Here is a 25,207-nt window from a genome sequence, read left to right as displayed (position 1 = left end):
TTTTGAATGGAGTCTATTGCACAATCCCAGCCATTATAAAACCACAAAATGTATAGGGACCGCCCTTTCTCGTCGCGCGCCTGAAGCGTGAAGGACATCGGACTTGCCTCATTCCAAATCCTTGTCTAACCAGCAATATTTCTCCGGTCATGTTTTCAGTCGTTATAGTTGTTAAAAACATCATAATGTAGTTAATTTGAACCGTTTTATAGCAATTTATATCCGTTTAGTGCGATTTTGAGGAATTTCTTTGTTGTGCACTCTGAAACTTTGGACACGTTTTGGGGTCCCGTTCGATCGTTAGTGGATATTTCGAAGGACAGAGGACATCTATCGACCAAAAGACGTTTATAACATAGAAAGGATACATTGCCCAAGAATATGATGGAAGAACAGCTCAAAGTAAGCAATATTTAATATGATAAATCGTTGTTCTGTCGAAATATTTTAAACGCATATTTCGCCATTTTGTTTGGTATAGCTTCACTTGGCGAACCCTGTATTGAAAAGTAAGGATAATTTTAAAAATGTAAATCAGCGGTTGCATTAAGAACTAATTTGTCTTTCGATTCCTGTCAACCCTGTATTTTTTAGTCAAGTATATGATTAGCTTTCGATTAAACTAGATCACTCTGAAAGCTGACGTTCCTCATTTTGAGGCTTGAGTTGTGACTATTTCCATTGTATAACCACGGTTTTGTATGGCTAAATATGCACCTTTTCGAACAAACTGTATATGTATGTTGTAAAATGATGTTACAGGAGTGTCATCGGAAGAATTCTGAGAAGGTTAGTGAAAAAATTAATATATTTTGGCGGTGATTACGTTATAGCGCTCTTTGGCTGGAATCGATGCTCTGGTAACGTTTGCACATGTGGTATGCTAACTTATCGATTTATTGTGTTTTCGCTGAAAAACGCTTAGAAAATCTGAAATATGGTCTGAAATCACAAGAACTGGGTCTTTCCATTGCTATGCTTTGTCTATTTTTATGAAATGTTTTATGATGAGTAAATTGGTCATACACGTTGCTCTATCTAGTAATTCTAGTCGATTTGTGATGGTCGGTGCAATTGTAAACTGTGATTTCTACCTGAAATATGCACTTTTTTCTAACAAAAACTATCCTATACCATGAATATGTTATCAGACTGTCATCTGATGGTTTTTTTTATAGGTTATTGGCTATCAATATCTTAGTTGAGCCGAATTGGTGATAGCACCTGAAGGAGTAAGAAACTGATGGAGTTAGAATAGTGGTGTATTTTGCTAACGTGTTTAGCTAATAGATTTACATATTTTGTCTTCCCTGTAAAACATTTTAAAAATCTGAAATGGTGGCTTTATTCACAAGATCTGTATCTTTCATCTGGTGTCTTGGACTTGTGATTTAATGATATTTAGATGCTACTATCTACTTGTGAAGCTATGCTAGCTATGCTAATCAGTGTGTGGGGGGGGTGGGGGGTGATCCCGGACCCGGGGTAGAGGCTCGTGAAAGGTTAACTGACAAATGCAGTTATCAAGGTAATTTCAGGTGCAGGTGACGTCGTTGTGAGAACTCTGTGACCATGGACAGTAAAAGTCTTGTCATTGTTAATGGTACTTGCAACAATGTTCAGAAATATTGACTGTTTATCTCTTATTTCATATTGTAGCTGAGTGAGCTGTGACTTACATCTAAAATGAGTATCTCTGGAGAGAGAGAGGAGGAGACCACTGCCTCTGAAATTAGTCTCTCTGGGGAGAGAGAGGAGGGGACCACTGCCTCTAAAATGAGTCTGTCTGGGCAGCACGAGGAGAGAGGCACTGCCTCTAAAAGCAAGTATTCCGACCAAGAGGAGGGGGCCACAGCCTCTAAAAAGAGTCTTCCTCAAGACACCAGTTCTAAGAGGTAAGAGAGATCAATTGTAAATATAGTTATTTAAAGAGAAAAGTGTTACCAAATTACATCAAATGGTCTAGATCATTAATTCAAAAGGCCAAAAATTGATTTACCAATTGCAGACTGTAGCTTAAATAAAAAAATAAAAAGATTTCACCTTTATTTAACCAGGTAGGCCAGTTGAGAACAAGTTCTCATTTACAACTGCGACCTGGCCAAGATAAAGCAAAGCAGTTCAACACAAACGACAACACAGAGTTACACATGGAATAAACAAACGTACAATCAATAACCATAATAGCAAAGTCTATATACAGTGTGTGCAAATGAAGTAAGATTAGGGAGGTAAGGCAATAAATAGGCCATAGTGGCGAAATAATTACAATTTGTAACGGCTTTCCTCCTCCTCTTCATCCGAAGAGGAGGAGCAGGGATTGAACCAAAATGCAGCGTTGTGTGATGACATATTATTTATATAAATCCTGTTTGGGCTGCAAGCCCGACACCGGTACACTTATGACAACATCCAGCTCAAGTGCAGGGCGCGAAATTCAAAAGCTATTTTTTAAAAATATTTACATTAACAAGTCCAATACAGCATTTGAAAGATAAACATCTTGTTAATCCAGCCAACGTGTCCGATTTTTAAAATGTTTTACAGCAAAAACACCACGTATATTTATGTTAGTTCACCACCAAATACAAAAGAGGACAGACATTTTTCACAGCACAGGTAGCATGCACAAAGCCAACCTAACTAACCAAGATCCAACCAAACAAACAACTTCCTCAGATGACAGTCCTATAACATGTTACACAATAAATCTATATTTTGTTCGAAAAATGTGCATATTTGAGCTATAAATCAGTTTTACATTGATGCTACCATCATAGCTACAGTCAGAAATAGCACGGGAGTAGCCAGAGTAAATACAGACACCAACGTCAAATACCTAATTACTCATCATAAAACATTTCAGAAAAATATATGGTGTATAGCAAAATGAAAGACAAAGATCTTGTGAATACAGACAATATTTCCGATTTTTGAAGTGTTTTACAGCGAAAACACAATATATCGTTATATTAGCTTACTGCAATGGCTAACACACAACAGCATTGATTCCAAGTAATCGGTAGCGATAGCATAGCTCGACAGATTTATGAAATAGCATCCCAAATTGGGTCCTTATCTTTGTTGATCTTCCATCAGAATGTTGTACAAGGGGTCCTTTGTTCAGAAGTGTCTTTGTTTGGGTCCAGAAAGAACTATTTCCCTCTTGAATTGGCAAGCACACTGGCCGTGCGGCGCTAACCTCTCCTTCATGAAGAAATTCCTCCAACGCATCACGTCTAAAGTCCCGAAAAAATTTAAATAATATAATTAAACTATATTGAAAAAACATACTTTAGGATGATATTGTGACATGTATCGAATAAAATCGAAGCCAGAGATCATATTCATCAATAACGACGGTTTTCCAGGAGGCGACACCAGGTCCAAATCGCGCCTCCCAAAAATAAATAAATGGCGGTCCTCTCAATCAAAGAGGTTGTATTCAATCCCTGAACGAGATAATCACCTCATTTCTGCTCTCACTTCCGCATGACACCCAGGGGAAGGCGTATGGCGTGTTTCTACAGTCATAAGTGACATGCCCTTTTATAGACAAGCTTTTGAAGAGAGACCTCGATTTTGGAAATCTCACTTCCGGATAGGAAATTGGGCTGTAAAAAGAGTTCTGTTTCACTTAGAGAAATAATTAGAACTGTTTTAGAAACTAGAGAGTGTTTTCTATCCAATAGTAACGATAATATGCATATTGTACGAGCAAGAATTGAGTAGGAGGCCGTTTGAAATGGCCACCTCTTTCCAGGTTACTCAGTGCTGCCAGTTGCAGCCATAAGAAGTTAAACAAGACACAAAACGAACTATACTTGATAAACTACAAAACAACAAACGACGTAGACGCACCTGAACATAAGAACTTACGTATAACGAAGAACGCATGAAAACAGGAACAGACTACATAAACCGAACAAACAAAACCGAAACAGTCCCATGTGGCGTAACATAACACAGACACAGGAGACAACCACCCACAAACAAGTGTGAAAACACCTACCTTAATATGACTCTCAATCAGAGGAAATGAAAACCACCTGCCTCTAATTGAGAGCCATATCAGGTCACCCTTTAAACCAACATAGAAACAGAAAACATAGACTGCCCACCCAAACTCACGTCCTGACCAACTAACACATACAAAACTAACAGAAAACAGGTCAGGAACGTGACAAATTTAGCAATTAAACACTGGAGTGATGGACGTGTAGAAGATAAATGTACAAGTAGAGATACTGGGGTGCAAAAGAGCAAAATAAATAAATAACATTATGGGGATGAGGTAGTCGGGTGAGCTATTTACAGATGGGCTGTGTACAGGTGCAGTGATCTGTAAGCTGCTCTGACAGCTGATGCTTAAGGTTAATGAGGGATATATGAGTCTCCAGCTTCAGTGATTTTTGCAATTCGTTCCAGTCATTGGCAGCAGAGAAATGGAAGGAAAGGCGGCCAAATGAGGAGTTGGCTTTGAGGGTGACCAGCGAAATATACCTGCTGGAGCGAGTGCTACGGGTGGGTGCTGCTATGGTGACCAGTGAGCTGAGATAAGGCGGGGCTTTACCTAGCAAAGACTAATAGATGACCTGGAGCCAGTGGGTTTGGCGACGAATCTGAAGCGAGGGCCAGCCAACGAGAGCATACAGGTCGCAGTGGTGGGTAGTATATGGAGCTTTGGTGACAAAACACATGGCACTATGATAGACTGAATCCAAATTGCTGAGTAGAGTGTTGGAGGCTATTTTGTAAATGACATCACCGAAGTCAAGGATCGGTAGGATAGTCAGTTTTACGCGGGTATGTTTGGCAGCATGAGTGAAGGATGCTTTGTTGTGAAATAGGAAGCCGATTCTAGATTTAATTTTGGATTGGAGATACTTAATGTTATTAATGAAACATTAATTAAATAAATATATAAACATAATATAAACATAAATATTAATGTTATTAATTAAGTTAATGTTAGTCTGGAAGGAGAGTTTATAGTTTAACCAGACACCTAGGTATTTGTAGTTGTCCACATATTCTAAGTCAGAACTGTCCAGAGTAGTGATGCTAGATGGGCGGGCAGGTGTGGGCAGCGATCGGTTAAAGAGCATGCATTTAGTTTGACTTGCATTTAAGAGCAGTTGGAGGCCACGGAAGGACCAGCAGCAAGAGTGACATCATTGATGTACACAGAGAAAAGAGTCGGCCCTAAATTTGAACCTTGTGGCACCCCCATAGAGACTGCCAGAGGTCCGGACAACAGGCCCTCTGATTTGACACACTGAACTCAGTCTGAGAAGTAGTTGGTGAACCAGGCGAGGAAGTCATTTGAGAAACAAAGGCTGTTGAGTCTGCCGATAAGAATGCGGTGATTGACAGAGTCGAAAGCCTCGGCCAGGTCGATGAATACGGCTGCACAGTATTGTCTTTTATCGATGGCGGTTATGATATCGTTTAGGACCTTGAGCGTGGCTGAGGTGCACCCATGACCAGCTCGGATACCAGATTGCATAGCGGAGAAGGTACGGTGGGATTCGAAATGGTCGGTGATCTGTTTGTTAACTTGGCTTTCGAAGACCTTAGAAAGGCAGGGTAGGATGGATATAGGTCTGTAGCAGTTTGGGTCTAGCGTGTCTCCCCCTTTGAAGAGGAGGATGACCGCGGCAGCTTTCAAATCTTTGGGGATCTCAGACAATACGAAAGAGAGGTTGAACAGGGTAGTAATATAGGTTGCATCAATTGCGGCTGAAATTTTTGGAAAGCGATGGTCCAGATTGTCTAGCCCAGCTGATTTGTAGGGGTCCAGATTTTGCAGATCTTTCAGAACATTAGCTATCTGGATTTAGGTGAAGGAGAAATGGGGAGGCTTGGGCAAGTTGCTGTGGAGGGTGCAGTGCTGTTGACCGGGGTAGGGGTAGCCAGGTGGAAAGCATAGCCAGCCGTAGAAAAATGCTTATTGAAATTCTCGATTATCGTGGATTTATCGGTGGTGACAGTGTTTCCTATCCTCAGTGCAGTGGGCAGCTGGGAGGAGGTGCTCTAATTCTCCATGGACTTTAGAGTGTCCCAGAACATTTTGGAGTTTGTGCTATAGGATGCAAATTTCTGTTTGAGCTTTGTAAAGAAACATCAGGACTTATACAGTAGAAGGTTCCACTATACAGTTGTTAAAATGATGTAGATGAGGTATTGATGAGGTATTGATGAGGTGATCTGTCTCCCTGTTTTGTTCAGTGTCCAGAAGCCCAGAGCAGAATCCCCTACAACCAGCCTGCTATCAATGAAGAGTGATCAGACAACTGCTTTCAGCCAGGAACCATTACCAGATGACAATAAGGAAGTGGAGAGTTTGGACAGTGAGGATGCATTAAAGATCACACACAACCTTCTGGACAGAAGAAGTAAGACTGTGTTTCATACAATATTACAAAGTAGGGTTCACACACACACACATGAACTTAAGAGTTCAAACTCTCATTGTTTTCCTACAGGTCAAACTCTGCTGACAGTCCAGCAAGACATTAAGGCTAAACTGAAACACAAGTATCAACACATATCTGAAGGAATTGGACACCATGGAAACCAAAGTCTGTTAAACGACATCTACACAAAGCTCTACATCACAGAGGGTGGAAGTGGAGGGCTCAATAATGAACATGAGGTTAGACAGATAGAGATGGCATCCAAGAAACAAACCACACAAGAGACACCAATCAAATGCAACGACATCTTCAAGCCTTTACCTGGACAAGACAAACCTATCAGAACTGTGCTGACAAAAGGAATCGCTGGCATTGGAAAAACAGTCTCTGTGCAGAAGTTCCTCCTTGACTGGGCAGAGGGAAAAGCAAATCAGGACGTTCATTTCATGTTTCCTCTTCCTTTCCGTGATCTGAACCTGAAAAAGGACCAATACAGTCTGATGCAACTTCTTTCCCACTACTTCTCAGAGCTGAAAGAGATTGACAGCATTGAAGATGGTGAAACCAAAACTGTTTTCATTTTTGATGGTCTGGATGAGTGTCGACTTCCTCTAGACTTCATAAACATTGAGAAGTGCTGTGATGTCACGAAGCCAACCTCAGTGGCCGTGCTACTGACAAACCTCATCAAGGGGAATCTGCTTCCCTCTGCTCTCCTCTGGATAACCACACGACCTGCAGCAGCCAATAAGATCCCTCCTGAGTGCGTTGACCAGGTGATAGAGGTACGAGGGTTCAATGATCCACAGAAGGAGGAATACTTCAGGAAGAAGATCACAGATCAGAATCTGTCCAATGAAATCATCAAACACATAGAGGACTCAAGGAGCCTCCACATCATGTGCCACATTCCAATATTCTGTTGGATATCAGCCACTGTCCTTGAGATGATGCTGAAAGAGGCAGAGAAGGATGATCTCCCCACAACTCTGACCCACATGTACTCACATTTCATTCTCATCCAAATCATTGTGAAGAACAAGAAGTACAACAAAGCCACAGAGACAAACCCAAAGGAACTGTCTCAGGCAGACAAAGATATGATCCTGAAACTGGCAAAGCTGGCTTTCCAACAGCTGCAGAAGGGCAACCTGATCTTCTATGAGGAGGACCTGAGAGAGTGTGGCCTTGATGTGACAGAGGCATCCGAGTACTCAGCATTGTGTACAGAGATCTTTAAAGAAGAATCTGGGCTGTACCAAGAGAAGGTCTACAGCTTTGTGCATCTGAGCATTCAGGAGTTTCTAGCAGCAGTGCATGCTTTAGAATCATGTCTGGACAAGAAGGAAAATGTTTTCTCCCCCACTAGTGATGATGAAGAGAAGGAGTCAATCCAGTTGTCTGACTTACACAGGAGCGCAGTGGACCAGGCCTTGAAGAGTGAGAATGGACACCTGGACCTGTTCCTCCGCTTCCTTCTGGGTCTCTCACTGGAGTCCAATCAGAATCTCGTACGAGGCCTTCTGACACAGACAGGAAGTACAACACAGACCAATGAGGAAACAGTTAAGAGAACAGTCAGGTACCTTTCAGACAAGATCAAGTACGAATCCTCACCAGAAAGGGTCATCAACTTGTTCCACTGTCTGAATGAACTTGGTGACAATTCTCTAGTTGAAGAGATGCAGACCTCCATGCGATCAGGAACTCTTTCAGAAACAGAGCTAAAACCTGACCAATGTTCAGCCCTGGTCTACCTGTTACTGATGTCAGAGGAGGTGCTGGAGGAGTTTGACCTGAAGACATACAACACATCAGAGAAAGGTTATCAGAAGTTGCTGCCAGTAGTGAAAACCTGCAAGAGAGCACTGTAAGTTCTGTTATTTGAGTTGATTTTTACAGTATCATCATAATGAAGGATTTGTATATCTAACAGATTATCTCCTCTCTCCAGACTGGATCACTGTAAGCTCACATATAAATCCTGTGAGACTCTGGCCTCAGCTCTGCAGACACCAAACTCCCCCCTGAGAGAACTGGACCTCAGCTACAATGACCTGGAAGACAGAGGAGTGGAGCTGCTTGGACTAACCAGTCCACTCTGCAACATACAGACACTAGTGTAAGTTAAATATCTTCAGTATCCACTGTGTTTTTTTAATTTAACCTTTATGTAACGAGGCAAGTCAGTTAAGAACAAATTCTTATTTACAATGTCGGCCTACCGAGGAACAGTGGGTTAACTGCCTTGTTCAGGGGCAGAACGACAGATTTTTACCTTGTCAGCTCGGCGATTCGAGCCACCAACCTGTCGGTTACTGGCCCAACACTCAAACCACCAGGCTACCTGCCACCCCTGTTGTCACGATCGTCAAAGGGACTGAGAGAGGACCAAGGCGCAGCGCTTGGAAAGTACATATTTTTATTTAAAGAAGGAAAAAACAAAACAAACCAACAAAACAGACGACCGTGAAGCTATACAAACATAAGTGCTGACATAAAACACTTCGACATAGACAATTCCCCACAAACGGCTAAAGCCTATGGTTGCCTTAAATATGGCTCCCAATCAGAGACAACAATAACCAGCTGTCTCTAATTGAGACCCAATTCAGGCAACCATAGACTTTCCTAGATACCTACACTCAACCATAGACACAGCTAGACTTCTATACTAAACATAAACCCAACTACTCTAATAAACCCCCTAAACCTTACAACCACCCTAGACACTACAAAAAACACATACATCCCGATGTCACACCCTGACCTAACTAAAATAATTAAGAAAACAAAGAATACTAAGGCCAGGGCGTGACATAACCCCCCCCTTAAGGTGCGAACTCCGGGCGCACCAGCACATAGTCTAGGGGAGGGTCTGGGTGGGCGTCCGTCCACGGCGGCGGCTCCGGCATTGGTCGTGGTCCCCACCCCACCATAGTCACTACCCGCTTACGTAGCCTCCTCCAAATGGCCACCCTCCACATTAACCCCACTGGATTAAGGGGCAGCACCGGACTAAGGGGCAGCACCGGACTAAGGGGCAGCACCGGACTAAGGGGCAGCACCGGACTAAGGGGCAGCACCGGACTAAGGGGCAGCACCGGACTAAGGGGCAGCACCGGACTAAGGGGCAGCACCGGACTAAGGGGCAGCACCGGGATAAGGGGCAGCACCGGGATAAGGGGCAGCACCGGGATAAGGGGCAGCACCAGGATAAGGGGCAGCACCAGGATAAGGGGCAGCTCCGGACTGAGGGACGGCAGCTCCGGACTGAGGGACGGATCCTGGCTGGATGACTGCTCTGGCGGATCTTGGCTGGACGGCTCTGGCGGATCCTGGCTGGACGGCTCATGGCTGGCTGACGGATCTGGCTGCTCATGGCTGGCTGACGGATCTGGCTGCTCATGGCTGGCTGACGGATCTGGCTGCTCATGGCTGGCTGACGGATCTGGCTGCTCATGGCTGGCTGACGGATCTGGCTGCTCATGGCTGGCTGACGGATCTGGCTGCTCATGGCTGGTTGGCGGCTCTGGCAGATCCTGTCTGGTTGGCGGCTCTGGGAGATCCTGTCTGGTTGGCGGCTCTGGCAGATCCTGTCTGGTTGGCGGCTCTGGCAGATCCTGACTGACGAATGGCTCTAGCGGCTCCTGACTGAGCGCTGACGGCTCGGGACAGACGGGCGGCTCTAATGGCTCGGGACAGACGGATGGCTCAGACGGCACTGGGGAGACGGATGGCTCAGACGGCACTGGGGAGACGGATGGCTCAGATGGCGCTGGGGAGACGGATGGCTCAGATGGCGCTGGGGAGACGGATGGCTCAGATGGCACTGGGCAGACGGATGGCTCTGGCCGGAATAGGCGCACTGTAGGCCTGGTCTGTGGTGCCGGAACTGGAGGCACCGGGCTAAGGACACGCACCTTCAGGCTAGTGCGGGGAGAAGGAACAGGGCATACTGGACCCTGGGGATGCACATTAGGCCTAGTGCGTGGTGCCGGAACTGGTGGTACCGGGCTGGGGACACGCATCTCAGGGCTAATGCGGGGAGCAGCAACAGGATGCACAGGACTCTGGAGACGCACAGGAGGCTTGGTGCGTGGTGCCGGAATTGGTGGTACCGGGCTGGAGACACGCACCATAGAACGAGTGCGTGGAGGAGGAACAGGGCTCTGGAGACACACTGGAAGCCTGGTGCGTGGTGTAGGCACTGGTGGAACTGGACTGGGGCGGGGAGGTGGCGCCGGAAATACCGGACCGTGCAGGCGTACTGGTTCCCTTGAGCACCGAACCTGCCCAACCTTACCTGGTTGAATGCTCCCCGTCGCCCTACCCGTGCGGGGAGGTGGAATAACCCGCACCGGGCTATGAACACATACAGGAGACACCGTGCGCTCTACTGCGTAACACGGTGTTCGCCCGTACTCCCGCTCTCCACGGTTAGCCTGGGAAGTGGGCGCAGGTCTCCTACCTGCCCTCGGCCCACTACCTCTAAGCCCCCCCCAATAATTTTTTTGGGCTGACTCACAGGCTTCCTACCGCGTCGTCGTGCTGCCTCCATTCGCCGGTATCCCTCCTCACACTGCGCCAGAGAATCCCAGGCTGGCTCCGGCACTCGCCCTGGGTCGATCGCCCACCTGTCGATCTCCTCCCACGTAGTGTAGTCCATATTATGCTCCCATTTCCATTCCTCCTTGCGCTGCTCCTGTTGCCGCTTTTCACGCTGCTTGATCCCGCATTGGTGGGGAATTCTGTCACGATCGTCAAAGGGACTGAGAGAGGACCAAGGCGCAGCGCGTGGAAAGTACATCTTCTTTTTATTTAAAGAAGGAAAAAACAAAACAAACCAACAAAACAGACGACCGTGAAGCTATACAAACACCCTGACCTAACTAAAATAATTAAGAAAATAAAGAATACTAAGGCCAGGGCGTGACACCTGTCTTCATATTGTTTATATATTTGTAGCTACTTTGTGTTATTAGGTTTTTAACATTATTTGAACATCTTGGTAAATATGCAGAAACATACATCAAATGTGATAAATATAGGTTAAGGTTAAATATCTTGAGTGAGATAGTATGTTTTTAACATTGGTAAATCATGTGTCCTTTTGTTAATGTCTTAATGTATCTCATTATTCTTAAAGCTTTGCATATTTAACAGTGTATCACAATATATCCTCTCTTCAGACTAGCTTGCTGTAAACTCACATATGAATCCTGTGAGACTCTGGCCTCAGCTCTGCAGACACCAAACTCCCCCCTGAGAGAACTGGACCTCAGCTACAATGACCTGGGAGACAGAGGAGTGAAGCAGCTCTATGTTAGACTAACCAGTCCACTCTGCAACATAGAGACACTTGTGTGAGTTAACTTTCTTCAGTACACTCATAGACAAAAGGGTTCCAAAAGGGTTATTCAGTTGTTCCCATAGGAGAACCACTTTTGGGTTCCAGGTAGAACTTTCTGGCTCCAGGTAGAACTCTTTCTGGTTCCAGGTAGAACTCTTTCTGGATCCAGGTAGAACTCTTTCTGGATCCAGGTAGAACTCTTTCAGGTTCCAGGTAGAACTCTTTCTTGCTCCAGGTAGAACTCTTTCTGGTTCCAGGTAGAACTCTTTCTGGTTCCATGCTGAAGCATAATGCCTGTTACAAACAGGGTTTTACCTGGAACTAAAAATGGTTCTTTAATGGTTCTCTTACATGCAGACAGTTACATTTCTTCAGTATGAGTTATTATGTGTGTGTTTTATGTGAACAATTGTTTTTATTGACTCACTTCAACAACAGTAAAATCATTGAGAAATAAAATATTTAAACAACCCCTCGTCCCGCCCCTCATCCTAAACAACCCCTCCTCCCGCCCCTCATCCTAAACAACCCCTCCTCCAACCCCTCATCCTAAACAACCCCTCGTCCCGCCCCTCGTCCCAAACAACCCCTCGTCCCGCCCCTCGTCGCAAACAACCCCTCATCCCGCCCCTCGTCCCAAACAACCCCTCGTCCCGCCCCTCGTCCCAAACAACCCCTCGTCCCGCCCCTCATCCCAAACAACCCCTCGTCCCGCCCCTCATCCCAAACAACCCCTGTTCCCGCCCCTCATCCCAAACAACCCCTCCTCCCACCCTCATCCCAAACAACCCGTCCTCCCGCCCCTCATCCCAAACAACCCCTCGTCCCGCCCCTCATCCCAAACAACCCCTCGTCCCGCCCCTCATCCCAAACAACTCCTCGTCCCGCCCTCATCCCAAACAACCCCTCGTCCCGCCCCTCATCCCAAACAACCCCTCCTCCCACCCTCATCCCAAACAAGCCCTCGTCCCGCCCCTCATCTCAAACAACCCCTCCACTCACCCTCATCCCAAACAAGCCCTCCTCCTACCCTCATCCCAAACAAGCCCTCCACTCACCCTCATCCCAAACAAGCCCTCCTCCTACCCTCATCCCAAACAAGCCCTCCTCCCGCCCCTCATCCCAAACAACCCCTCGTCCCGCCCCTCATCCCAAACAACCCCTCGTCCCGCCCCTCATCCCAAACAACCCCTCCTCCCACCCCTCATCCCAAACAACCCCTCCTCCCACCCTCATCCCAAACAAGCCCTCCTCCCGCCCCTCATCCCAAACAACCCCTCCTCCCGTCCCTCATCCCAAAAAACCCCTTCTCCCACCCTCATCCCAAACAAGACCTCCTCCCGCCCCTCATCCCAAACAAGCCCTCTTCCCACCCTAATCCCAAACAAGCCCTCCTCCCGCCCTTCATCCCAAACAACCCCTCGTCCCGCCCCTCATCCCAAACAACCCCTCGTCCCGCCCCTCATCCCAAACAACCCCTCCTCCCACCCCTCATCCCAAACAACCTCTCGTCCCACCCCTCATCCCAAACAACCCCTCCTCCCACCCCTCATCCCAAACAAGCCCTCCTCCCACCCCTCATCCCAAACAACCCCTCCTCCCACCCTCATCCCAAACAACCCCTCCTCCCGCCCCTCATCCCAAACAAGCCCTCCTCCCGCCCCTCATCCCAAACAAGCCCTCCTCCCACCCTCATCCCAAACAACCCCTCCTCCCGCCCCTCATCCCAAACAAGCCCTCCTCCCACCCTAATCCCAAACAAGCCCTCCTCCCACCCTCATCCCAATCAACCCCTCATCCCGCCCCTCATCCCAAACAACCCCTCCTCCCACCCTCATCCCAAACAACCCCTCTTCCCACCCTCATCCCAAACAAGCCCTCCTCCTACCCTCATCCCAAACAACCCCTCGTCCCGCCCCTCATCCCAAACAACCCCTCGTCCCGCCCCTCATCCCAAACAACCCTCCTCCCACCCCTCATCCCAAACAACCCCTCCTCCCACCCTCATCCCAAACAAGCCCTCCTCCCACCCTCATCCCAAACAACCCCTCCTCCCGCCCCTCATCCCAAACAAGCCCTCCTCCCGCCCCTCATCCCAAACAAGCCCTCTTCCCACCCTAATCCCAAACAAGCCCTCCTCCCACCCTCATCCCAATCAACCCCTCATCCAGCCCCTCATCCCAAACAACCCCTCCTCCCACCCTCATCCCAATCAACCCCTCGTCCCGCCCCTCATCCCAAACAACCCCTCATCCCGCCCCTCATCCCAAACAACCCCTCATCCCGCCCCTCATCCCAAACAACCCCTCCTCCCACCCCTCATCCCAAACAACCCCTCCTCCCACCCCTCATCCCAAACAACCCCTCCTCCCGCCCCTCATCCCAAACAACCCCTCGTCCCGCCCCTCATCCCAAACAACCCCTCGTCCCGCCCCTCATCCCAAACAACCCCTCGTCCCGCCCCTCATCCCAAACAACCCCTCGTCCCGCCCCTCATCCCAAACAACCCCTCGTCCCACCCCTCATCCCAAACAACCCCTCCTCCCGCCCCTCATCCCAAACAAGCCCTCCTCCCGCCCCTCATCCCAAACAAGCCCTCTTCCCACCCTAATCCCAAACAAGCCCTCCTCCCACCCTCATCCCAATCAACCCCTCATCCCGCCCCTCATCCCAAACAACCCCTCCTCCCACCCTCATCCCAATCAACCCCTCGTCCCGCCCCTCATCCCAAACAACCCCTCATCCCGCCCCTCATCCCAAACAACCCCTCATCCCGCCCCTCATCCCAAACAACCCCCTCCTCCCACCCCTCATCCCAAACAACCCCTCCTCCCACCCCTCATCCCAAACAACCCCAACCTAGGTCATAATATGAAGGGCAACAACATGAACATTTAATAATAACAATAAAATAAAATGTTGACACAACAAGAACTGTATGAAAATGTGTTAATCATGTGCTCTTCTACCCTCTAGTCTAGGTCAGTGTGGTCTGACAGAGGGTTGCTGTTCAGATCTGGCCTCAGTCCTGAGTTCACCCAACTCACAACTGAAACAACTGGAGCTGAGAGACAATGACCTGCAGGACTCAGGAGTTACACTGCTGTCTGCTGGACTGGAGGATCCAGACTGTAAACTACACACACTGGGGTAAGTACAGCTGTTTCAGTCAGGTCGGTACTGAGCTGAGTTACACTGCTGTCTGCTGGACTGGAGGATCCAGACTGTAAATAGTCCAGATGGACATTTGATGAATTGTTCAGCAGTCATCAACTTATGTCTTGGGGTAGAAGCTGTACTGAGCTTAGTAAAATAAATACTCTGAAAATCTGATGTTTCATGACAATGTTTGTGTCATGGACAAATGTATTGGTGTCCTACAAGATGATTGACACCAGTACATCAACCTAGACAGCTGTTGTGTGTCTCTCTGTAGGCTGTCTGGCTGTCTGGTCACAGAGGAGGGCTGTGCTGCTCTGTCTTCAGCTCTGAGGTCAAACCCCTCCCACCTGAAAGAGCTGGACCTGAGCTACAATCACCCAGGAGACTCTGCAGGGGGACTGCTTTCAGCTGCTCTGGTGGATCCCACATATAAACTGATGAAGCTGAAGTAAGTCAGAATAGATGTCCTAATAGTGTGAGCAGCGGTTGTGTCATATGTAGTGTAGTAGGGTCAGTAACAGGAGGACATGATGGTAGAATTAAGGGGAAGTTTACCCAGCAGGCTGAGCACTCCAACACAGCATACATCATCACCACATGAATACTCTTCTTCTGCATCTCTGATATCCTGTTGGAATTGTACTCTGTTCTGTATGCAGTAGGTAGGATAGAATACCTGTATGTCTCTAGTAATCAATTGTACTTCGTTCTGTATGCAGTAGGTAGGATAGAATACCTGCATGTCTCTAGTAATGAATAGTACTCCGTTCTGTATACAGTAGGTAGTATAGAATACCTGTATGTCTCTTCTTCTGCATCTCTGATATCCTGTTGGAATTGTTCTCCGTTCTGTATGCAGTAGGTTGGATAGAATACCTGTATGTCTCTAGTAATGAATTGTACTCCGTTCTGTATGCAGTAGGTAGGATAGAATACCTGTATGTCTCTAGTAATGAATTGTACTCTGTTCTGTATGCAGTAGGTAGGATAGAATACCTGTATGTCTCTAGTAATGAACTTGGATAGTGCACCAGAACACAACAATATGGTTTAAATGTTGACTGCTTTATTAGGTCTTTGTCAGTCAATAACCTGTTTCTCCTACAGTGTGGATCATGGTGGAGAGTGCAGGCTGAAATCAGGGCTGAGGAAATGTAAGTCTCTTCAATCCTAATTAACTGCATATTCAGAACTATAGTAACATAGTAACTAATCAATACTTGTTATTTTCCTACAAAACAACGTTTTATGTGAAGATGTGGTTTGTTTAAACTCTCCTTTTGTCTACAGATGCCTGTCATCTCACCCTGGACCCAAATACAGCACACCCAAACCTGATACTGTCTGAGGGGAACAGGAAGGTGACACGGGTGTTGAAGAAGCAGCATTATGAAGACCATCCAGACAGATTTGAATGTCATTGCCAAGTTGTCTGCGGTGAAGTCATTTCTGGATGTCGTTATTACTGGGAGGTGGAGAGGGATGGTGACAAAGCTGACATTGGCGTGGTGTACAAAGGAATGAAGAGGAAGGGAAGGGAGGATGACAGTTGGATTGGACTCAATAGGAAGTCCTGGTGTTTATACTGCTATGATAGTGCTTATGAATTTATCCATGCTGGAGTTAGCAGATCCATCTCTGGTCCTGTTTCTAACAGAGTTGGAGTGTATCTGGACTGGCCAGCTGGTACTTTGTCCTTCTATAGTGTGTCCTCTGGTACACTGACACACCTTTACACAGAACACACCACATTCACTGAACCCCTCTATCCTGGATTTGGGGTTTACTCCTCCTCCTCAGTGACCCTGTGTCAGATAGATGACCAACACATTCAGAGGTGAGTCATAGCAATGTTTTATAATTTGTTTCCTCTGGAATCATTCATATAATTACATTAGTAATGGTGTGTTTTAATGTGTTCTGTTGGACCTACAGACAGTTATATTAGTAGTGGTGTGTTTTAATGTGTTCTGTTGGACCTACAGACAGTTAGATTAGTAGTAGTGGTGTGTTTTAATGTGTTCTGTTGGACCTACAGACAGTTAGATTAGTAGCATTGGTGTGTTTTAACCTGTTAGGGGTGCAGCCCGACACCGGTACACTTATGACAACATCCAGCTCAAAGTGCAGGGCGCGAAATTCAAAAGATATTTTTTTTTAATATTTAACTTTCACACATTAACAAGTCCAAGACACCAGATGAAAGGTGCACATCTTGTGAATCAAGCCAACATGTCCGATTTTTAAAATGTTTTACAGGGAAGACACAATATGTAAATCTATTAGCTAACCACGTTAGCAAAAGACACCACTTTTCTTACTCCATCAGTTTTTTACTCCATCAGTAGCTATCACTAATTTGACTAAATAAAGATATATATAGCCACTAACCAAGAAACAACCTCATCAGATGACAGTCTGATAACATATTTATGGTATAGGATATGTTTTTTTCAAAAAATTTGCATATTTCAGGTATAATTCATAGTTTACATTTCAGCTACAATCAGAAATTGCACCGAAAGCAGCCATAATATTTACAGACACCAACGTCAAATACCTAATTACTCATCATAAAACATTTCTGAAAAATACATAGTGTACAGCAATTGAAAGACAGGCATCTTGTGATTCTAGACAATATTTCCGATTTATTAAATGTTTTACAGCGCAAACAAAATGTAGCGTGATATTAGCATAGCAGCAATAGACAGAAAAACTTGGGCGCCCACGACCAGTCAACATGCACGACAGATATATGAAATAACATCATAAATTGGCTCTTACTTCTGCTGATCTTTCATCAGAATGTTGAACAAGGTGTCCTCTGTCCAGATGAGTCGTTGTTTGGATTCAGAATGGCAAATTTCCCTCTTCACTTAGCATTGGCACTAGCCGAGTGGCACAAATCTCTCCGACGTAAACACAGTCAGAGGACGGAACACGGCAAAACTCCCGAAAAAATTTCAATAATCTGATTAAACTATATTGAAAAAACATACATTACGATGATATGTTCACATGTATCAAAAAAATTCCGAGCCGGGGATAGTTTTCGTCTATTACGGCAGCAAAACAGAAGGCAATGGCACTTCCTTGTCGCGCGTTTCAGAGTACCGGACGTGGACGGTCACGTCAAAGAAATAGCTTTTATTCCACCCCTGACCAAGATGAACACAAAATTTCTTCTCTCACATCCTCTTGAGACCAAGAGGAAGGCGTATGGAGTGTAAGTAGACTCCTAAGTGTCATGACCATATATAGGCATCAAGTTGAACAGAACACATATTTCTGACATTTCACTTCCTGGTCAGGGAAAGTGCTGCCAAATGAATTCTGTTTCACTCAGATAAATAATTCCAACGGTTTTAGAAACTAGAGAGTGTTTTCTATCCAATATTAATAATAATATCCATATTGTACGAGCAAGAATTGAGTAGGAGGCCGTTTGAAATGGGCACGATTTCACTGGCTACTCAACACTTTCCCTTGCAGCCAGAAGAAATGTGTTCTCTTGGACCTACAGACAGTTAGATTAGTAGTAGTGGTGTGTTTTAATGTGTTCTGTTGGACCTACAGACAGTTCGATTAGTAGTAATAGTGTGTTTTAATGTGTTCTGTTGGACCTACAGACAGTTAGATTAGTAGTAGTGGTGTGTATTAATGTGTTCTGTTGGACCTACAGACAGTTAGATTAGTAGTAGTGGTGTGTTTTAATGTGTTCTGTTGGACCTACAGACAGTTAGATTAGTAGTAGTGGTGTGTTTTAATGTGTTCTGTTGGACCTACAGACAGTTAGATTAGTAGTAGTGGTGTGTTTTAATGTGTTCTGTTGGACCTACAGACAGTTAGATTAGTGGTGTGGTTTAATCCAGAGTGATTTACAGTAGTGAGTGCATACATTTTTCGTACGTTTCTTTCCTGATGGTCCTCCGTGGGAATCGAACCCACAACCCTAACATTGCAAGCACCATACCAACTGGGCTACAAAGGACCACATTTTGGAGATGACTTAGTGGGTTGTGTCACATTTAGGCAATGCACCCTACATAGGGAGCTGTTCTGTCACCCTTTATACAGCCTTTGTACTGCTTATGAAGACTGTATGTATGCTATATAAATCCTTTATAAGTTGTATTTAGTTTAATCACAGTCTATCCTTCTGCTTTACCAACACCAGAGAACATGGTGGAGAGAGTTGGATCAAGCCTGGACCTGAGAACACCAGAGACCATGGTGGAGAGTGTTGGATCAAGTCTGGACCTGAGGACACCAGAGACCATGGTGGAGAGAGTTGGATCAAGCCTGGACCTGAGAACACCAGAGACCATGGTGGAGAGTGTTGGATCAAGCCTGGACCTGAGAACACCAGAGACCATGGTGGAGAGTGTTGGATCAAGTCTGGACCTGAGGACACCAGAGACCATGGTGGAGAGTGTTGGATCAAGCCTGGACCTGAGAACACCAGAGACCATGGTGGACAGTGTTGGATCAAGCCTGGACCTGAGAACACCAGAGACCATGGTGGAGAGTGTTGGATCAAGCCTGGACCTGAGAACACCAGAGACCATGGTGGAGAGTGTTGGATCAAGCCTGGACCTGAGAAATGTGAGTTAACTAATTTAATTGTTTTAAAATCTATATGCGATGAAAGCGTTCATTACACTTGAGTCCCAGGCAAGGAACACAATCATGATCTATTTGGTCAAAACAAACTTAAAGGTAGAGTCAGCGATATGACGTAGATGCACAAAGTAAACGGCATTGTGGGCCAATTTCTGCAACAACTAAGAGCGTTTTAACACGATGCTAAACTTCTCTGTTTTGGTCCCGTGGCTGACACTCTGTTAGAGAGTGAAGAGAACATCCTAGGATCTAGCAGAAATCAGGCCCCAACATCTACAAAACATGGACCAGAACAATGTTATTTCCTGCTTCCACAAACATTAATTATTATAACACTAATGTCAGATTATGGTTTGCTAATGATTGTTCATTCTGAGACTGTTGCTCACTTATATTCATTTTTATTACAAGTCTTGTCACGAATACCACTTATTACATTGTCAATTTTAAATAACTACTTTTGACTTTAGGGATTCCTCAGAGCTGTAAGACCTGTGACCATGTTGAGGTAAGTCATAATGTCAATTCTTACTTTTACATACCTGCAGGAGTCAGGCACAGTCTCAAAGCCAGGTGTGTACCAACCAACCATTCACACTGGGATATAGACAGTCCTGTGTTCTGCTTTAGTAATATAAACACAGTCTCAAAGCCAGGTGTGTAGTGACCAACCATTCATACTGGGATATAGACAGTCCTGTGTTCTGCTTGTAGGCATGCAGGATTTTAGCTGTTGTCATATTTTGTCATTAGACAGTTTAATTGATAATTCACCAGCATTCCATGTAACATTGAATAAATACATTAGATTAGTTACTTTGGTTAATGGGCCAGTTTCCCAGACACAGATTAAGTCTAGTCCTGGACCTTAAAGAACTTTCTATTGAAACTTCCATTGAGCATGCTTTTTAGTCCAGCACTAGACTCAATCGGTGTCCAGGAAACAGGCCCCATATGTATTACTGACATGCTTGTCCTTGTTCAGGACTCCACCCACTGGCTTCAGATTGAACCCTTGACTTCCACTGTCCAGGGAGTGACAATGTTCAGGTAAAATAACTACTTTTAACATTTCATTCCACCTGCTAGTGTATTTCCCCAATACCTTTGGGAATAGTCTTCTAATCCAACCTCTCCATTTAACCATTGACCCTCTCTACCATATCTTGTTGTTGCCCTCAGACACAGGACACCCAAAGGGAGTTATGAGTGCACAGTGTCTGGGCTCCGCTGGCTGTGTGAGAGAGATGTCATTCTGAAGTATCACTTCAGGAACTGGGAACCCTACAGTCAACTTCTGAACGACATGCAGTACACACAAGGTGGTCCAATGCTGGACATCACTATGGAGTTAGGTGAACTGGAGGAAGTTCATCTGCCACACTGTGTCTGTTTAGGTAAAACCATATAGAAATACTATTCAGAAAGACATTTCCATGTAACTGAGTTTCTGTCACGATTGACGGACCAAAACGCAGCATTTGGAAACATACACTCAACACAAACCCATACACTACACCCAACACCCCCTTTACCATATAACCACCCAAAACCTACAAAACACAAACATTCCCCATGTCACACCCTGACCTAACTAAAATAATAAAGAAAACAAAGAATACTAAGGCCAGGGCGTGACATAACCCCCCCCTTAAGGTGCGAACTCCGGGCGCACCAGCACACAGTCTAGGGGAGGGTCTGGGTGGGCTTCCTTCCACGGTGGCGGCTCCGGCCCTGGTCGTGGTCCCCACCCCACCACAGTCACTAACCGCCTCCGTAGCTTCCTCCAAATGGCCCCCCTCCACATTAACCCCACTGAATTAAGGGGCAGTTCCGGACTAAGGGGCAGCTCCGGACTAAGGGGCAGCTCCGGACTAAGGGGCAGCTCCGGACTAAGGGGCAGCTCCGGACTAAGGGGCAGTACCAGGATAAGGGGCAGCACCAGGATAAGGGAGAGCACCAGGATAAGGGGCAGCACCAGGATAAGGGGCAGCTCCGGACTGAGGAACGGCAGCTCCGGACTGAGGGACTGCAGCTCCGGACTGAGGGACGGCCCATGGCTGGCTGACAGATCTGGCTGCTCATGGCTGGCTGACGGATCTGGCTGCTCATGGCTGGCTGACGGATCTGGCTGCTCATGGCTGGCTGACGCATCTGGCTGCTCATGGCTGGCTGACGCATCTGGCTGCTCATGGCTGGCTGACGGATCTGGCTGCTCATGGCTGGCTGACGGATCTGGCTGCTCATGGCTGGCTGACGGATCTGGCTGCTCATGGCTGGCTGACGGATCTGGCGGGAGGCTCTGGCTGATCCGGTCTGGCGGAAGGCTCTGGCTGATCCGGTCTGGCGGAAGGCTCTGGCTGATCCGGTCTGGCGGAAGGCTCTGGCTGATCCGGTCTGGCGGAAGGCTCTGTAGGCTCATGGCAGACGGGCAGCTTTGCAGGCTCATGGCAGACGGGCGGCTTTGAAGGCTCTTGGCAGACGGACAGTTCAGGCGCCGTTGGGCAGACGGGCAGTTCAGGCGCCGTTGGGCAGACGGGCAGTTCAGGCGCCGTTGGGCAGACGGGCAGTACAGGCGCCGCTGGGCAGACGGGCAGTACAGGCGCCGCTGGGCAGACGGGCAGTTCAGGCGCCGCTGGGCAGACGGCCGACTCTGACCTGCTGAGGCGCACAGTAGGCCTGGTGCGTGGTGACGGAATTGGTGATACCGGACTGGAGACACGCACCTCAAGGCTAGTGCGGGGAGCAGGAACAGGGCACACTGAGTTCTCGAGGCGCACTATAGGCCTGGTGCGTGGTACCGGGACTGGTGGTACCGGGCTGAGGGCACGCACCTCAGGGCGAGTGCGGGGAGAAGGAACAGGGCATACTGGACCCTGGGGACGCACATTAGGCCTAGTGCGTGGTGCCGGAACTGGTGGTACCGGGCTGGGGACACGCATCTCAGGGCTAATGCGGGGAGCAGCAACAGGATGCACAGGACTCTGGAGACGCACAGGAGGCTTGGTGCGTGGTTTAGGCACTGGTGGTAAAGGGCTGGAGACACGCACCATAGGACGAGTGCGTGGAGGAGGCACTGGTGGTACTGGACTGGTGCGGAGAGGTAGCGCCGGAAATACCGGACCGTGCAGGCGTACTGGTTCCCTTGAGCACCGAGCCTGCCCAACCTTACCTGGTTGAATGCTCCCCGTCGCCCTACCCGTGCGGGGAGGTGGAATAACCCGCACCGGGCTATGTAGGCGAACCGGGGACACCATGCGTAAGGCTGGTGCCATGTAAGCCGGCCCGAGGAGATGCACTGGAGGCCAGATAGGTAGAGCCGGCTTCATGGCACTTGGCTCAATGCTCAATCTAGCCCTACCAGTGCGGGGAGGTGGAATAACCCGCACTGGGCTATGCACACGTACAGGAGACACCATGCGCTCTACTGCGTAACACGGTGTCTGCCCGTACTCCCTCTCTCCACGGTTAGCCTGGGAAGTGGGCGCAGGTCTCCTACCTGCCCTCGGCCCACTACCTCCTAGCCCCCCCCCAAGAAATTTTTGGGTAGTACTCACGGGCTTCCAGCCTTGCCTCCGTGCTGCCTCCTCATATCGCCGCCTCTCTGCTTTCGCTGCCTCCAGCTCAGCTTTGGGACGGCGATATTCTCCAGGTTGAGCCCAAGGTCCCTTTCCATCCAAAATCTCCTCCCATGTCCAAGAATCCTTAATGCCTTGCTCCTGTTTCCGCTTGTCACGCTGCTTGATCCTTTGGTGGGTAATTCTGTCACGATCGTGTGGGGGATTGACGGACCAAAACGCAGCAGTTGGAAAATAAGCCATCTTCCTTTTATTGAGGAGAAGGAAAAAACGAAACAAAAAACACTTACAAACTAACCAAAACAAAAACGACCGTGAAGCTAATAAACGTCGTGCACATACACAGGCTACAAACGTTCTGACATAGACAATTACCCACATCAAACGAAAGCCTATGGCTACCTTAAATCTGGCTCCCAATCAGAGACAACAGAAATCAGCTGTCTCTAATTGGGAACCCATTCAGGCAACCATAGACTTTCCCAGACAACTACACCCAACATAGACACAGCTAGACACATACACTCAACACAAACCCATACACTACACCCAACACCCCCTTTACCACATAACCACCCAAAACACAAACATTCCCCATGTCACACCCTGACCTAACTAAAATAATAAAGAAAATAAAGAATACTAAGGCCAGGGCGTGACAGTTTCACTTCCTGAATTAATGAACTATTCTGGGAGTTTGAGTTTACTGTGATCTGGTACTGCATATTCTTTGTGTTTCAGTTGGATGAATAATGCAATATTTGTCTTTCTCTCCTTTGTATTGTGTTGTTCAGGGACCAACCCTTCCCTGAGGAATGTGATGAAGATTCTTAATGTAGAGGAACATGGAGTGTCTTTAGAGGAAGTGCATGAGGTCACCAGATTCCATGCTAAGATTCTCCATCCCAAGTTCTCAGCTATCTCTGTTATACTGAGCTATATCCTTTCTTGGAACGTAGATGTCCACTGTGAGCTGATGCTCTATCTGACAGTGATGAAGGAAACACTAATTCCACGCCTATACCTGTTCCCCAGTAACCCCGGCCAAATACAGGTGAGGGACCATTATTATAGAGATGACCTTAACTAACCAGTGGTGCAGTTTATGTTGACACTCATTAAATGAAGATAAGTGTGTTGCTAGTTTTCTGAATAATGTTTGAATAAGACTATACATTGACTGGCTGGAACAACAAGAATCAAAGTTTCAAGGGTCTAAAAGGATTCCCATCACAAGACCAGAGCAGTCCTTCAAACTGAATAATTTCTTCAGACTGAACATTCCCTGTTCCTCCATCACTCCACAGGTACAGTTTTAGTAGACTAAGAACATGAATCTGACATTTCAGTCACAGTTCTATGCATTGATCTCTCTCTCTCACTCTCAATTCAAATGGCTTTATTTGCATGGGAAACATGTTTACATTGCTAAAGCAGACTCTCTCTCTCCCTCCAGAGGATTCATCTCATACATAGAGACACCACACCAAGCTTTTTCAAGGCGGTTGTGAAAATGACAGGGATTGACATTGAGATGGAGTTATTCAGTGATGATGAGAGGATAGTATGGACAGAAATAGTATCACGAGGTAGGAGCATATGTCAATCATCACTTTGTACTTTTGTACCAGATGCTATTTAAAGTGATATAACCTCATGTTGTTTATCTTTCAGATGAATACTATCAGAACCAAGGTAAGACCCAGATGCAGACTGTCCAAGTAGCAGTGTTTATTGTAACAGAGGCAGGCAAAGACAGGTCAAGGCAGGCGGGGGTCAGTAAACCAGAGGTGGGTTAAAGGTACAGGTCGGCAGGCGGGGTCAGGGACAGGGGCAGCCAGAGTGGTCAGGCAGGCGGGCTCAGAGGCAGGACAGGCAAGGGTCAAAAGACAGGAAAAGAAGACTGGGGAAAAAACAGGAGCTGAGACACTGGTTGCCTCGAACAAACAAGACAAACTGTCAACAGACAAACAGAGAACACAGGAATAAGTACACAGGGGGTAATGGGGAGATGGGCGATACCTGGAGGGGGGTGGAGACAATCACAAAGACAGGTGAAACAGATCAGG

General features: G+C 46.9%; 1 protein-coding gene across 1 annotated transcript; it reads left to right on the top strand.

Moving 5' to 3' along the window:
• The first annotated feature begins 1,776 nt into the window (after positions 1-1,776).
• On the top strand, positions 1,777-16,775 carry LOC120036117 (NACHT, LRR and PYD domains-containing protein 3-like). The gene is made up of 8 exons (XM_038982593.1): positions 1,777-1,895; positions 6,232-6,398; positions 6,489-8,289; positions 11,612-11,785; positions 14,749-14,922; positions 15,209-15,382; positions 16,042-16,088; positions 16,225-16,775. Exons 1-8 carry the CDS (start codon positions 1,777-1,779, stop codon positions 16,773-16,775), a joined length of 3,207 nt encoding a protein of 1,068 aa, XP_038838521.1.
• The last annotated feature ends 8,432 nt before the right edge of the window (positions 16,776-25,207 follow it).

Source organism: Salvelinus namaycush, unplaced genomic scaffold (genome assembly GCF_016432855.1).
Source record: "Salvelinus namaycush isolate Seneca unplaced genomic scaffold, SaNama_1.0 Scaffold121, whole genome shotgun sequence".
NCBI classification, from domain to species: domain Eukaryota; kingdom Metazoa; phylum Chordata; class Actinopteri; order Salmoniformes; family Salmonidae; genus Salvelinus; species Salvelinus namaycush.
The sequence above is the reverse complement of the archived record's forward strand: the minus strand, read 5'-3'. Positions and strand labels throughout refer to the sequence as shown.